This window comes from Aristolochia californica, unplaced genomic scaffold, assembly GCF_029961685.1.
Source record: "Aristolochia californica isolate CCGP_79_NKW_82.1479 unplaced genomic scaffold, dmAriCali1.0.hap1 SCAF_16, whole genome shotgun sequence".
NCBI classification, from domain to species: domain Eukaryota; kingdom Viridiplantae; phylum Streptophyta; class Magnoliopsida; order Piperales; family Aristolochiaceae; genus Aristolochia; species Aristolochia californica.
Window position 1 is genome coordinate 16,079,379 of NW_027181837.1, and position 16,698 is coordinate 16,096,076.

General features: G+C 35.6%; 1 protein-coding gene across 1 annotated transcript; it reads right to left on the reverse strand.

Annotated features, from left to right (window-relative positions):
* Positions 1–12,926: 12,926 nt before the first annotated feature.
* On the reverse strand, positions 12,927–13,677 carry LOC137953004 (putative germin-like protein 2-1). The gene is made up of 2 exons (XM_068800172.1): positions 13,569–13,677; positions 12,927–13,462 (listed from the first exon to the last, which is right to left on the reverse strand). Exons 1-2 carry the CDS (start codon positions 13,675–13,677, stop codon positions 12,927–12,929), a joined length of 645 nt encoding a protein of 214 aa, XP_068656273.1.
* Between the last annotated feature and the right edge of the window lie 3,021 nt (positions 13,678–16,698).

The window sequence follows — 16,698 nt, forward strand, 5'->3', positions numbered from 1 at the left end:
TGATCCTAACATAGTTAGAACAAGGCTTTAATGATGATCAAGGTGATGTTAAATTTTTGTATAGATAACACCTTCTAAGTGGTTTAGTACGTGCCGATATCATGTACTTACGGACAGCTTGGTGAGTTAAAAAAAATCTGCTTTTAGTTTGATATGCTTGCAGAAGTTATCACAGCTTCACTAACTCTTTGTAAAGTTATCACACAAATTTATCAAATTAACTATGTTATGATATGAACTTTAAATTCTCTTATTTATTTTCTGGTGTTAATATTAGGTTGGGTTTAGTATTTGTTACTGATAAGATTGTGGCATACATTATTTGCTGGAATTTCCAGTTCATTCTACTTGATCCTTCTGAGCAGATGTTCTTCTACATCAATTTAAGGGGTAAGTGAGTGGCATGAAACCAACTTGTTAAAAAGAATGAAAGTGATGCAAACTATCTGCTGCACTTATAGGGATAAATTTATGTGACTATCAGGCTCTGGGTCTAATCTCACCTGAAATGTATTTCATTATTAGGTAAGCATTTAGTGAAGCATAAGCTGTTGAAGATGAAAGGAAGTCACCTATATACTAATTGATGATTCTACAGAGACCCTTTCTCTGATGTGATACACAACTAGAACGGGGTCTTCCTGCTTGAGTGAGGAGTCATGAATAAATTGATATTTAGTAGAGATTAAACCAGTAATGCTATTCAAAAAGCCAAAAAAATAGAAAATGAACAAACTCTGTTAAGATGGTGGTTCTGATTATCATGTTATCTTTTTCTTATTGCAATGATGGAGATGGAGTAAACTAGATGCATACGTGCCTTAAGACTAATTATTTACTTTGATGTCTTTTCCGTGTCTTTTGTTTCACTAAATATGATCAACTGGACTTTCTAGGCTTCCACGATGAAGTTGCTATTTACCTTTTAATCTAGTAAAAGATTGATGATAATTTAAGGCGAATGAAGAAGGAAAACTACATAGTGAAGGTGAGCCTTCTTTGGTGTGGATTGTGGCCAAAAGCTTATGTAGTCAGATTTGCCAAAAGATTGCTTCGGTGGTGGATTTTGGCTCTCCTTGAGCTTCTTGATTCAGGAAAGCCACTGTTTTTTAATACAATCCGACCCAGTAAAGGGTAATGGGCGATTTCCGTAGTCGCTTTCTTGAATGCTTTTGCAAATGGGTAAGAACGTCATGGCTGAGTGACAGCAGGTTGTCCGGTGAGTGGGTGGCTGATCACAGTCGTTAGACTAATTCGTGGTGTTGCCAGACCCACAGTCTACGTCGAGTTATTGTTTTCTGCTTTTCTGCTGTTTCTTGTCATCTTCTTCACCACGAAAGCTGCTTTGTAAAACTAGAAGATATTAGTTGCGTAGAACCTAATCTCCAACTCGGTCTTCTGTATCAATCTCTATGACGTCTTAGATGTGGATATCTTTGACAAGTACTTTCAATTCGTTGTTGTCAGTCTTGTAACGTTTGATGACATAATCTTGATATCGTATCACATTGAACAGATCTTTTCATAGATTTCTCAGATTTGTAAAATTTCAAGGATTAGACTTCTAAAGTCAGGTTGCAAATTTTCTTTTAATCGAGAGCCAACCTAAATATCAAGAATAATGATTTGTGCACTTGAGATTTGTAATTAAAGTTGGTTTTAATAAAAACCAATGGAATGCTCAACATCCAATTCTTAATATATAAGTTTCAATATACATTTGGAGATTTCTTAATATATTTCATTAAATTATAGATTACCCTTGAACTCTTGTCAATGTGACCTCCTCTATATCCAATTGATTGAGTTTGCCATTAGTCTAAGCTCTCCACATATGATGCATTCATGTCTGATTTTGGATTCACACTACTTTCATATATTAGATCTATATCCATGCGGTTCCTTGTTGAGGATTCAGGGAAAGTTACACTTTTTCTTCGGAGTTTATAGCTTTTTCTAAGAGCCATTTTTAGGTTTCTTTTCCAAATTTCTTCTTTTTTACTTTTCTCAGTTTTCTTTTCTTGTTATTCTTCCCTTTTCATTTCCTTTCCTTTTAAAGTTTTCCACCTTTCCTCTCTTTTTTAATAAATCTCGAGGTTCATCTATTTTTTTCACTGTTAAAATATAAGTTTAGGGGTATTTTGGTTATTTTTATATTTTTAATATTACATTTTTCTCTTATAGTATGGCTATTAGATAGAGAATATTTTTAATATTACATTTTTCTCTTATAGTATGGCTATTAATGATTACAATTTCTATTTGACTAAATGTTGGGATTTAGAAGTATTTGATAATCCCAATTTGAGAAAAAAATTCAAATCTGCCTGCATAATCAACCTAATACTTGCGTCATCATCCATATAGCCTACACCATCTTGATTTCTTGCAATTAGGTCATTCTTTTATTGATTTATGATTTCATTTGCTAGAATTAATCACTATTGGTTCTAAATTGAATGTATTGGGTATTGCATTGACTTAATTGAATTCGGTGTGGGACCCACTTGACTATGCAAAATTGAATTTTGGGAAAAATGCTTCCCTTTGGTTAATTGACACTCTAGTGTACTAAATTGTGGTGTTTGGTGATATTTAATGGTTGATTCTAACACACGGGTTGATGTCCAAAGGACTGCAGAGAACTCAGATGTGAAATTCTCTCAGTCTATTCAGATAACCACGATCCGGTTGAATAGATCCAATTATGTAAATTGGTCTAGATCAGTTTTGATGTATTTAAGGACCAGAAGAATGGGAAAATATATAAATGATGATCCCGCGGTACCTGTTACTGAAGATTGGGTGGCAGAAGATAATTTGGTAATGACCTGGTTGGTCAATGGTATGGAATCCAGATTTAATGATCAAATTTTGAGTTGCAGTATTATTAAGGCAATGTGGACTACATTGGCTTCCATTTTATCTACAGAAAGTAATTTATCAAGGATCTATGAGTTATATATGAAGTTTTATAGTATGAAGCGTGGAGGTAGATCAGTGACAAATTATTTCACTGAGATTAGGGCAGTACTACAGGAGATTAGTATATTTCATCTTTTTACTACGAATGTAAGAAAGAAAATTAGATTCAAGTAGCCCAATTTTTGGATGGTTTGGGGCATGGGTATGATGTTATTAGAGTCCAATTGTTGGTCAATGAGGATGTAACCACTCTTGAACAAGCTTTTCATAGAGTTCTTCGAGCTGAAGGTGCAATTATAAATAAGAATGAATTAGGTGGAGCCCTCCCAGAAGCAGTTGCTCTTAACCTTCAATCTTCTACTGGTAAGCCCAATGGTTAGTTTCATGGTGGTAATAATAGAGGTAGATGTTGCTCTTATACAACCTGTGCTTGTGACCGAAATGATCGGGGGAATCAAAAATATGTTTATTGTGGTAGGACTAATCATATTTCTGAGAAATACTGGGACAAATTTGGTAAACCTACCTGGGCCAACTCTATAGTCACAAATAAGGACGCACACTCACACACTGGGGATCCTACGAGGAAATTCAACAGTTATTACAGCGACTGGGTCAATTGACTACTTCATCTACTGCTTCTCAGACTACAGAGACTCCTCCTTCCTCAGCGAGTGCCACGATGGCTAGTACAGGTATGATGCACTAAATGTGTCTCATTCCCCCTCTTAGATCATTGATTCAAGAGCCTCTACACACTTGTCAGGTATGCCCTCTCTATTTCACTCCATTAGTCCATCTCATTCATATCGTCGAGTTACTTTAGCTCATGGATCCACCTCTCCCATTCAGGGGGAGGGTATAGTTCGCACTACTCCACAAATATCTTTAGATTCTATTTTATTTGTATCAAAGTTTCTAGTTAATTTCTTGTCAGTGAATCTTATAACTAAATCCTTAAACCGTTCAGTAACCTTTTATCCTACTTTTTGTGTTTTCCAAGACTTGTAGACGAAGAGGACGATTGGTTCAGGACATGAGAAGAGAGGGCTCTACATGCTGGATGATGTATCCGTTTCACTATTGTAGATTCTTCTTACTTGTGACATCTGCGCTTGTGACATCCCTCACTAGCTAAGTTGTGTCAGTTTTTTCCTTTTCTACCAGTCGATATTTCATTCGATTGCGAATAATGTCAACTGAGAAATCATCATCGCTCCTGTTTTCCAATTAGTTCTAGTCAAAGCACCAAGTTGTTTGAATTAGTCCACTCTAATGCATGGGGTCCATGTCGGGTTCCTAGCCCATTTGGTTTTAAGTATTTTGTGCCGTTCATTGATGATTTCAGTAAAGTCACTTGAGAGTATCTCCTACAGGAGAAGTCCAAAGTATTTGATGTATTCCTCAATTTTTTCAAAGAAAAAAATATCAATTTGGTGCATGTGTTCACGTACTTCATACTGACAATGGTTTGGAATATCTTAACTATAAATTTTTAGTATTTTGTGCATCTCATGGTATTACCCATCAAACATATTGCCCTTATACACCACAACAAAATGGGGTGGCTGAATGTAAAAATAGACATCTCCTTGAGGTTACAAGGACACTATTATTGCATATGGATGTTCCTAAATCTTTTTGGGGAGATGCGGTTTTAACTTCGTGCTACTTGGTTAATAGTGTGCCCTCATCTGTTTTGAGTGGTCAAGTTCCTCTTCAGGTTTTAAAACCCAATTGTAAATTGTTTGGTGTGGTTCCTCGTATTTTTGGATGTACCTATTTTGTTTATATGCTTGAAACTTCGGTTGATAAGTTGTTACCTCGGTCTATCAAATGTGTTTTTTTGGGATATTCTCGTAAAAAAAAGGGTACAAATGTTATGATCATCTTCGATAGAAAGCATATGTGTAAGCTGATGTGACCTTTGAACATACTCCATATTTTTCATCATCTATTGAGCTTCCTGTATCACTTGAATCTCTTTCAGACAGTCTTATTCCTGTTATAGTTTTGGATGTACAAACGTCATCGAGTTCTTCATTGCTTCTTTGTGTTTACAGCCATCACTCTTGTACTCCTGTAGTGCCTCCAACAGTTACCTCTACAGAGCTCTCTTCTCATGATCCACCAAATTCCTCATTGCCTATTAGTCTACGAAAAGGTAAACAATCTTGTACTTCTCATCCGATATCCAAATATGTGTCACTTGATTTTTTTCCCCATCCTTCAAGTCCTTTGCTATGTCATTGTCTACTTCCCATATACCTCGTTCAGTGCAGGAAGCCTTGTGCTCTCTAGAATGGAAACATTCTATGGATGATGAGATGAGTGCTTTACTGTCTCAGAAAACATAGCATCTATGTGATCCACCTGCAGGAGTAGTTATTGTGGGGGTGTCGTTGGGTTTATACTATTAAATATAATGTTGATAGCTCTATTAACCGATACAAAACTTGGTTGGTAGCGAAAGGATATACGCAGACTTTTGGAGTTGATATCTTTGAGACATTCTCTCCTATAGCCCGACTTACTTCGGTATGTATCTTAATATATGTGGCTATTAATAAGGGTTTGCCTCTCTTTCAACTCGATGTAAAGAATGTCTTTTTATATGGTGATCTACATGAGGAAGTGTATATGGAGCAACCTCCTGGGTATGTAGCTCAAGGGGAGACAAAAAAGGTATGTAAGCTGTAGATGGCTATTTATGGACTTAAACCGAGTCCATGGGCCTGGTTTGAAAAATTTAGTGATGTGGTATTATAATTCGGGTTCTATAGGAGTCATTGTGATCATTCTATGTTCCTACTTAAAAAGGAAGACTGGTATGGTGATTTTGGTTGTCTACGTAGATGACATTGTATTATCTGGTGATGATCTTGATGGTATTACAAAAGTTAAACAATATCTGGCCACACATTTTTAGACAAAAAGGATTTGGGCTCTCTCAAGTACTTCTTTGGCATTGAAGTCGCTCGTAGCAAGCGAGGTATTGTTCTTTCTCAGAGAAAATATATATTGGATATATTACAGGAGTATGGTTTATTAGGTGTTAAACCCATATACACCCCCATGGAAGTTAATCATAATCTACATGACACTAGGGTCCTACACTCGAGGATAAAACTCAACACCGATCGTCAGTAGGTAAACTGATCTATGCTATAGTTACCAGGCCAGATATTGCATTTGTTGTAGGAGTTGTGAGCCAGTTCATGAAAAATCCTCAAAAAGTCCATTTAGAAGCTGCTTAGAGGATTTTGAAGTACTTGAAGGGTGCCCCTGGAAAAGATCTTCTGTATACTCATAATGGAAAAATTGATGTACTTGGGTATTCTGATGTTGATTATGTTGGATGTAAGATGAACATACGTTCTACATCAGGCTACTGTTGTTTTGTTGGAGGCAACCTAATAAGTTGGAAAAGTAAGAAACAAACAGTTGTGGCTAGGTCCAGTGTAATGGCTCATACAATTAGTGAGTTTATGTGGATTAAGTCTGTACTTCTTGAGTTTGGTTTTATGTTTCCTAACCCTATGGTTATGAATTGTGATAACCTGACAACCATTTTAATTGCCAGCAACCATGTATTCCATGAGAGAATAAAACATATAGAGGTTGACTACCACTTCATTAGACATGCAATTATGCAGGGGAAAGTGGTAACTCTTTATGTAAAGTCTTTAGACCAATTGGGAGATATATTTACCAAGCCTTTGGGGAGACATGAACATGTATCCTTTAGTGACAAACTGGGATTGTTTGATATCTACTCTCCAGTTTGAGGGGGAGTGTTAAAATACAAGTTAGGGGTATTTTGGTCATTTTTAATATTTTCAATATTATATTTTTCTTTCATAGTATGCTATTAGATAGAGAATGTCTTGTTTTATCTCTAGTTAAATTTTTATTCAATTTAGACATATATTTTAGGAGATGTAATTTTGATTATTGAGGGGCATTTTTGTCCTTTTGTAAATTTTAACTTAAAACCTGATTATAAAGAAATAGGAAGGGGATTTTTGGCTCGGATTCTAAGGCAGCCAAGACAAATCTGCCCCTCTTCCAGAAATCCTTTTTCTCTTTTATTTTCTCCCCAAATCACCTAGTTTTCACGCAAAGGCTTTATCTCAAGAGGATGTCCATTAAACATTGGATGATGCCTGATATACCCTCTAAATTTACCTGTTGGAGAGTTTCTTCATCCCAATAGTTTCTCAAGTACCCTCCACTTCTCACTCAAATCTTCCATGAAGACAAGAGAAACTCTGGTTTTGACTTAGACCTCTAAATCCTTCTTCATATAGGCCATGGATTGCTACATTAAACTAGGCTGAACTGAACAAAACATTTCTTTCTTATATCCCAATGAGTTTTTTTGGCTAATTTCAAATATGACCTTGCTAACTGCCATATTTTCAAATACAGTCAACGTATTCACTAAATTTGGAGGATAGACTAGTCATTAGATGGTTTAAAATATTAAAATTTTAAAAATATAGAATTAAACAAATAAAAAACACATATTTTAGTAAAAAAGACTAAGAAACCTCCTCCTGCCTTCCTCTCTCTCTTATAGACGGAAGGTAGGGTTGTGGCTACCTCCTTCTATCCACCAAAAAAGGTGGAGAGGGGTGGGGTCGTCTCCTTTTCCTCTACTTTGTCTATTACACAAAACGGAGAGAGGGGGAGAAGGCCACCCACCCCACCCCTCCTTTATCAGATTTTTAGGTAGGTGAGTTATTTTTATCACAAATTCTAATTTGTGTGGTTATACTTTTTGCCTAATTACTGTGGGGATTCCAACATAGGCAGGTCTGCTTAGTCAAGCTGCAGGTAGACACCTCTTCATGAGATGTTCATCAAAGATTTCTTGTAGGTAAGGAGAGAAAGGAGACCCTTGTGATGGTTCAATTGTTCAAAACATCCAACTAACAAATCCTATCTTAAAAATTTATGTCAAAATAATCCCCTACAATTAAGGCCAAGCACAAAGGAGAAACTAAATGAAACTAGACTTTGCTTTCAGCTTTCAGGCTCTTCCATCATCTAACATGATACTTAGTTTTAGGTGGTCATGGGGGAATAATAGCTATTTTCTCATAAACAATTTGGGTAGTTTTTTAATATGACCTTCTTATTTGTTGTATTTTCAAATTCAATGGTCAGATGTTGCTAACTCCATATATGACCAAATTTCAAATACAATTGATGGATTCCGTCAAGCTTAGATGTAAAGAAGTAATTTAAAATTTAATGATTACCATACAAAAAATAGGGGGCTCCCTCCTCCTCCCCTTCTCTCTCTTCAATGATGCCCCCTATTTTCTCTCAAATGGAGAGGAGGCACGACACTATCACTTCTATCCAAGAAAGAAGGGCAGGAGGGGTAGCCTCCTCTCCCCTTCTCTCTCTCTTCATTGATGAAGAGGTCACTCTCCTCTCCCTTTTGTTGTGGACAAAGGGTGTGACCCTTCCTCTATTGCTTGACGGGAGGGAGGAGAGGAATTATCCTCTCTTCTTTCTACATTGCCCTCTGAAGAGTTGACCAAACGTAGACTCCCTTATTGATTTTGATGATAACAATTTTAGATACTTTTCCTTCAAGAGGTATCAATTTCAAGGTCTAAAGCATTGGATAGACACAAGCATTGGAATGTCAAAGAAGTTTTGAAGAAGCACCCTTAGAAGATGAAGAAAATTTGAACACTAGAGTTTAGGAATCAATTAGAAATGTCAAAAACTCATTCTATGTAAGAGAGCATTCTATTTCTTCCAAAACTAGAGGTATAATACAAATTTGGAGCTTTAGGACATATTTTACATTCAAACATGTTTTCACAAATGCTTACATACATCTCATACATGTTAGAATCACTTAGGATCATTAATTCTTATGCTTTAAAAATCCACATGATGAACTGGCATTAGAATGATCGATCAACATTTGCCAATGATCAATCAACTGGAAGTGCACAAGCCAAAAATATATGTGCTATAAAGCATGATCGATCAACCCATTTGGACTGATCAATCAATACTGTCCAGGTAAAGTAATTTTTTATTGATTAATTGATCAACCTTAGTGACTGATCAATCAACCCATTTGGACTGATTGATCAATACTGTGCAAGTAAAGCAAATTGATGTTGCTTAATTGATCAACCTTAGTGACTAATCGATCATACAAAAATTTGTCAGTCAGGGATATAAAACATTATCGGTCACAACAAGGTCATTGATCAACCATACTTGTTATGCACTGCCATTGGGAATTCTAATTGATCGATCATACCATGTACATTGATCAATGAACTTAAAATATCAGACCCAATGGGAATATATAGATCGATCATACCATTGATCACTAAGACACATTTTGACAGAAAAATAATCGTTACACGCAATTGATCGATCAACCACTTTACATTGTCATCATTAGTTTTTTAACTTAACAGAGTTGTGATATTGGTAACTTGAACTTGTACCTTCAACAATCAATTTAGCAACATAAGAACATAGATATTCCAACTATTGTTGATTTTACTTGAACAAAATAATATCTATCTATATATATATATGTGTGTGTGTGTGTGTGTGTGTGTGTGTGTGTGTGTGTGTGTGTGTTATGTATAGCCCACTAATTCACTATGATCTAAGGTAATTTTCAGCCAACAATTACCTCAAGGGATCAACATTTTCTTGTTTCCTTTTTTTGTGGTAAATCAAAGAATTAATTAAATACTTTGTCCTTTTTGTTTTCCCCTAAGAACTCCATGGTGAAAGAATTCATGGCTATTTGACAGTTCCATGTGAATACTAGTAAAGATAGACAATGACAGAATCAAACACTCAAGGGTCTCAAAATAATGAACAATAAACACTCTTAGGAACTCTCAGGAACTTCTATTATTACAATACCGACAGAAAAGAACCACAATTGAAACATCTTTGTCAAGTCGCTACTACATGAATGCTAAACCTTCCTCTATACCAGTACAAAGGTATCACTATGGATTTTATTACTCAAACATATAGAGAGCTAGCACTGGCTATCTTCTCGTTTAGAACTTGGACTATATAAGATCAACAATCTTCTTCTCTACCTAGAAAGCTCTAGATAGAATATCAGCTGAAATCTTCGGGTTTGACCCAAAAATAGCATTAGCAATGGTGATCACCCCAGGTTATAGCTGCTCAAAGTTAGATATCTCCGACTTGGAAGACGAACACATCACCCTTTTGAATCACCTTCCTTATTGGCAGGATTAGAGCTGACAAAACCCATGAAGAGTGAGCCCTCTAGGAGGGCTGAAATCTCTGTAGCTCATGGGTGCATGTGGGGAGGGTTCTGGCTGTAAGGCGCATAACCGATCCTTACCATGGAGCTGCCCAAACTGTTGAGACCAGGAATTTGGTTCACATTCACTATTCTCACTATGAAACCAACAACGTTCAATGGGGTTCTGAAAGTAAAGAAGAAATCATTTGTTATAGCGAACTTGGGGTCATTGCAGACAAACCCATTTTCTCAAACTACATGAGAAGGTAAGAAACAATTCAATTAGTACTTAACACTGATCACCTCCGTTGGTTAAAAAAATGGATCCATGTTGAAAGATAAAAAAATAATTTAATTTATAGTACTTGTGCTGTTAAGTTCTGTAACACAGAAATGCTGCAATATTCTTGGACCTGATGCAAATGTAAGAAGAGAAGCCAAGGCAAGGAGGACAAAAAGAAGGTAGACGCTAACCATTTTCACTCTCTCTACAAGCAGAAGAACATGAGTAAGCGCCGGTTGAGAGTAAAACAAAGAGATTGCCCTTTTGATAAACAAAAAACATCTCTGGGCTTCGACCTCAACAAATTTTATTGAAAGTCAAATTATAAAATATTTTACTACATCAGAGTTGAAACCTTCTCAAGCCACAATCTCCTTTTTAATCTTAATATAGTAAAAAGGATAGTTATACATGGATTAGTAAGTTTAAATATCTTATATCTATTAGTTGAAAAAGAGACTTCTGAACTTGACTGATCATTTTGGGGTGAACCTTGGACTAGCTTCACATGGTATCAGAGCCCAAGGTCTAGTTTGAACCTACTTTTGTCGTTCAGTTAATTTAATATTTTGCCATATAAATTTCGTTTGTTATCACTCATATTAATTCATGTATTAGATAACTTGGCTTAATACAAACATTTTGCTTGTTATTTTATCATAAATAATTTAAAAAAATCATATTTTTTCCTAAAGGATAATATGTTTTAAATGAATATTGATATGGTCATGGGTTAAGTACTTGGCTTTCCGCTACCTATCAGACCGGTCTTTTGAGTAGTATTGGCTAGATAATCAGCATTTGGTATCAGAGTGGGTGTTACGTTGCGAGTTCGATTCCCCACGATCGCAGGTGATCACGTCACCCGGACGTAGGCCATGCTGTGATAATGTAACAGCTATCCCCTCATCGCTATGTGGGTAAAATCTGTCGTGGACGTCGGGTCGTGAACGTGGGATGTGATGTTATGGTCCTGGGTTAAGTACTTAGTTTTTCGCTACCTATCAGGCCGGTCTTTTGGGTAGTATTGGCTAGGTACTCAACAAATGTGTTTTGCTATATCTTCATCGTGCTTTAAATTGAAGCATTCATTTGAAAGAGATAAAGAATATGATGAATTCTCCTTCCGTTTTGAAAAATTCATTGAAAAAAATGCCTAATTGAATTTTCCATATCTAGTTCATTAGCATCGAGAGGTAGGTGGCGAGCCACCAAGACTCCACCCTAATAGTCATGTTGGCTCACTAATCCGATTTCAAAAACTAGCCCCAACATAGGAATTGTGGGCTTACCCAATACGATGGTACAGGGTCCACGGTGCTCAACCTCGGGTCGATCCAATGCACAAAGCTCAGATCCGAGACATGGATCAGCTGCCAACTTGTAACGGATGCGGATAAACAAGGTGAGCTTACATATCCTCTCGAATCATCCCTGATGCAATACCATAGAGGTTCAATACACAGAGAAAAAATCTCATACTTATTATACTCGATAATATAATTGAAGATCAATAAGGGACTGCAGAATTTGATTCTCGTTCCAACTGGAATTGTTCGACTTGTTCAAGGTTATCCAATCCCATGCAGTTTATTATTAATATGACAAGGAATCAATATTCCATGTTCTTCCCAAAATACTTTCGTTCATGGTTTGTAATGGATTTTCCGATTTTTACTTATTAGGAATGTGTGTTTGTGCTTCATAAAAAAATCATAGAAAAATATTAAAGATGATTTTTCTTATTTCACCAAAATATTTTTTTATTCGTGTTGATTTTAGAAGATGGGAAAATTTTCACCTAGCTCATCTTGTCTAACAAAAAAATATGATTATAAATGATAGTAAATTTCACTAAGAAAACGAAATGAAAAAAAAAAAATCAAGGAGACTTTGATCTTCAATTTAGAAATTTTTAATGGGAAAATTGGTCAAAAATATTTTTTTTCTCACTTATTTCTTGTAACAACATAAACAGGTCATTAGGACTCAAATTTGTGAAAAGCGAATATGGTGAATTTTATCCTCACCAAATTGTTTCAGCGAAAATTCACAGACTCTAAGCAATACCTAGTCGAGTATAATTGATTGCAAGAAACCTTATAAAAAAGAATCACAAATTATGTCTCGTAAAGATCTCAGTTTTGTCATCTGCTTTATTCTCTATGTATTCTTGGCCGATTCGTGTTCGTGTGTACTCGAACAGTGGCTACACCGCCATTGATTACTTCTGAATCCCTATTCTTAGTTTTATGAATAAGAAGAAAAAGAGAAATGAAAGAAGGCCAAAGCATTCATTACAACAAGAATGAGCAACCAACAATACTGCAACGATGACAGAACACAGAACAATGAATTAAAAAACACAAATAAGAAACTGGTCAGGTTCGGTGATCAATTTGAAATCGTGTCTACTTCTCAAAAAAATTAATCTTAAAACCGTGACTGGAGGTAACCCACAATCTTCTTATCCACTTGGAAGGCCTTAACCAAGATATCAGCTGGAATCGGCGGGTTGGAGCCGAACACAGCATTGGCGATGGTGATCACACCTGGGTTTTGGCTGCTCAGAGCGGCAATGGCGACTGCGTTGGTCTTACCGACGTTGAACTGGAAGTGGACAAGTCCAACGGGGAAGATGAAGACATCACCCTTTTGGAGAACCTTGGCGATCAAGCGATTTTCAGGGTTGGAAGTGACGAAGCCAACATGGAGAAAGCCTTCAAGGACAGTCAAAATCTCTGTGGCTCGGGGATGAGTATGGGGGGGATTCTGGCCATAGGGTGCGTAATCTATCCTAACCATGGAGATGCCCAGTGAGTTCAGTCCTGCAATCTGTGCTACGTTAACAGGGGTGACAGTAGAACCCACTGTGTTTGATATGTTGCGAGGTACGTGAAGTCCGGAGAAGAAGAAATCATCAGCTGTAGCAAGCTTTGGGTCCTTGCAGACCAACCCATTAACCAGCACTGAAGAAAAAAACAAGAACGTAGTATTCAGTAATATATTACCAGCAAAGGCATATTCGTCTGGAAATGAAGATTATGACGATAGCAAACAAAAGCATATAATTACCATCTGATTTCGTGGCAACGCAGAAGTCTTGTAGGGAGCTGGGATCGGATGCTAAAGAAACAGAGGAAGCAGTGAGCAAAAGGACGAGTACAAGAGCAAAGGCAGCCATCCTCCAACTTCAGGAACAGGAGAGATGATGGAATTCGATTGTTGCTATGAGAAAAAAAAAAGTGTGCCGTTAATGGGTATTTATAGAGAAAAACAGCTAACGGAGTCAAACCAGCTTCCTAAGAAATCTTCAATGGTCGTGCAGAGACGAGGTAGTTTTATATTTCTTGGCTGCGCCTGCATGAATTAGACGATTTCTAATGAAAGAAGCCGACTTTCCTTTCGATACAGAGCCAGTCAGGAGGTAGAGGGCAAAGAAGAAAGGACAAAAGCTAGCGCGACAGAATTCAGTAAACAATAATTTTCTGACTCAGTTCATCACCTCACTAGACGCGTATGAAGGACGCATTTCTTAGGTACAGAAGTTTCCATCTCAAACTGAAAGTAGGGTGGGGCACAAGTTAAAATTTGATAAAATACAGTTTTCCCATATATAAGACCTATTTTTTAGTCCATCTTGTTAATTTTCTGTAAAAGAGAAATATTTTATCGACTTGTTGTAATTTGAGTATAATGAGTCTCTATTTATAATAGAAAAAAAATAAAATCCAATTACAATTATTCCAATTACACGCAACGTTAAACATTAAATGATAAGTCCTAGAACAATTGAACAATTAAAATATAAATAAATGATTAACATAACTAAAATATTTTTAACTGAGACTATTTTGTGAAACCTCCTCCTATAAGACTCCATCATCTTAATTCTTGTTATGTGAGACTTCTTACTATGAGTATCATGTAAAACTTTTCCGTTTATGTTCTTTAACTCTCCCCCTCAAACTAGAGTTTATAACTTCAATTTGTAATGAAAAGTCTTCTTGGTCTTCAATCTCCATTGACTAAAAAGTTTCCATAGGTGTTAAATTTTCATCATTTGTTCTTTCCCTTTCTTGAATATTTTGGTCACATAAGAATTACCACAACATGTGGAACAAAATACCTCTTTCTTGTATTTCTTCTTCTACTTCTCCTTCACAAGTTGGGGATAAAAATGACATAGAGACCCAACTTGGACAAAACACAATATGCGAGAAGAAAATTACTCCTAGCCATACGACAAAGCTTCATATACCAGTCAAAACGGTCATAGTTTAAAATACACTCTGCTCAATTTTAGAGGCGGAAAAACTGCCCAACTTTAGGGTACAATAAAGAGACTACTCATTTTTTAAAGGTAGCTCAAACACAAATCACCTCTTAGGTGTGAATAAAATATTTAACTCAAGTTGGATGTTAGACACATTCTTATACTTCTTGGGTAGTGGGTTTAGTCATTGCTCTGAACTGATGAAACCACATGAAGATAAACTAAAGAAATGGTAAAGGAAAACAACTTTAACTGAAAGAAGGCGACTATGCAAGACTTATACTTCCAAATAAATTCTAGAATATGATTTAAAAAAAACTAGGGGAGACAATAAACAATATAACTTAATAAATGTGACCAAGTACAACTTTTTTTGGAGGTGACCACAATTTTCAGAGTTGACGATGCGTAAGATACACAACCAAGCAACAAAAATGTAAAACTTGACATTGCTTGAACAAGCACATCATGAAGTGATTAATTCTGCCCAAAAATCCCTAATTAGAAGAAAATTTTGGCTAAAAAACTAGGATTCTAGGAGAAAAGGAAACTCAATTCATGCCAGCATGGAGAAAAAATAGGAAAATGAGACATTTTTGGCAGAATTGACCTTTAATATTTTTTATATTAATATCTCCCACAAAATAGATCAAAATAAAAAAATAATTTATTTTTTAAGAAACTAGACTCAAAGAACTTTAATTTGATACCTAATTTGACATCAAAAACTTCACTCTTGAAACTGTTATGACCTCTTTATTTTCTTCATTTTGTGGCTTCATGGTTACCGACTCCAATGAGAATATCTCGTTACATATAGATCAGATTGACATGAAATTTTCTCCTTATGAAACTAAACTTCGATACACTTCCTTTAAGTATAATATTTCTTCATAAAATATACTTATTTTGAGAGAATTAATTTGATAGATTTTGGACTCTCTAATTTTGTTGAACTAAGTACTTTTTTTTTCTTTGGCTTGCATAACCCATTGACTCTTCTGATATTGATATCTCCCTCTAGAAAACTCAAATTGAGAATTGGTTTAATAGGTAAGAAAATAAACGTACAGATAAATATTTTTTGACATATAATTCTCCATATAAAGTCTTGTTCTTGATGGCATAAAATGCCTCAAAAGTTGAAGTTTTTTATTGCTGCTTGAACATCTCTTGTAGTTTGACCTTTGCTGCTTCAAATATTGATTTAACTTTTTAGAAAACTCTGATTTCCAAAATTATTTTTGTGTTTGAAAGTAGGCTCGAAGATCTTTTTGTCAATGTATAATTTTTAATATTAAAATTTTAGTATAGAGGTGCAAACACCAAGAAAACAACGTGTATTGGGACATAAAAGAAAGAAAAAATATATAATACAAACCTAAACTACTAGAGATGATAGATCATAACAGGATCACATTATCTTTGTGGGTTGACTGAGTCAACTCACAAAACTCGCTCTAATACCATATTGAATTTTTGGAAAAGAAAAATATTTCAATGACTTATTGTTAACTGAGTACAATGAGCCTCTATTTATAATAGAGGAAAGAAGTACAATTGAATTACAATTAAACTACCCTTGTCCTAGTTATACCCAAAGTTAAACACTAAAAAATAAGTTCTAAAATAATTGAACAACTAAACATAAATAGAAGACTAACATAACTAAAACATTTTTAGCTGAGACTCTTCTATGAGACATCTTTCTGTGAGACTCTTGTATGACTCCATCATATTAATTATGGCTCGTGAGATTTTTTATTGTGAGAGTCATGTAAGACTCTTCCATATCAGCTCTTCAATAAAAAAGTTTAGTATGGAGGTGTGAACACTAAGGAAACAACAGGTACTATGGCAACAAATAAAGAAAAATGGTAGAATACGAACCTAAACTACAAAAGAACATAAACCAGAAAGGGATCACAT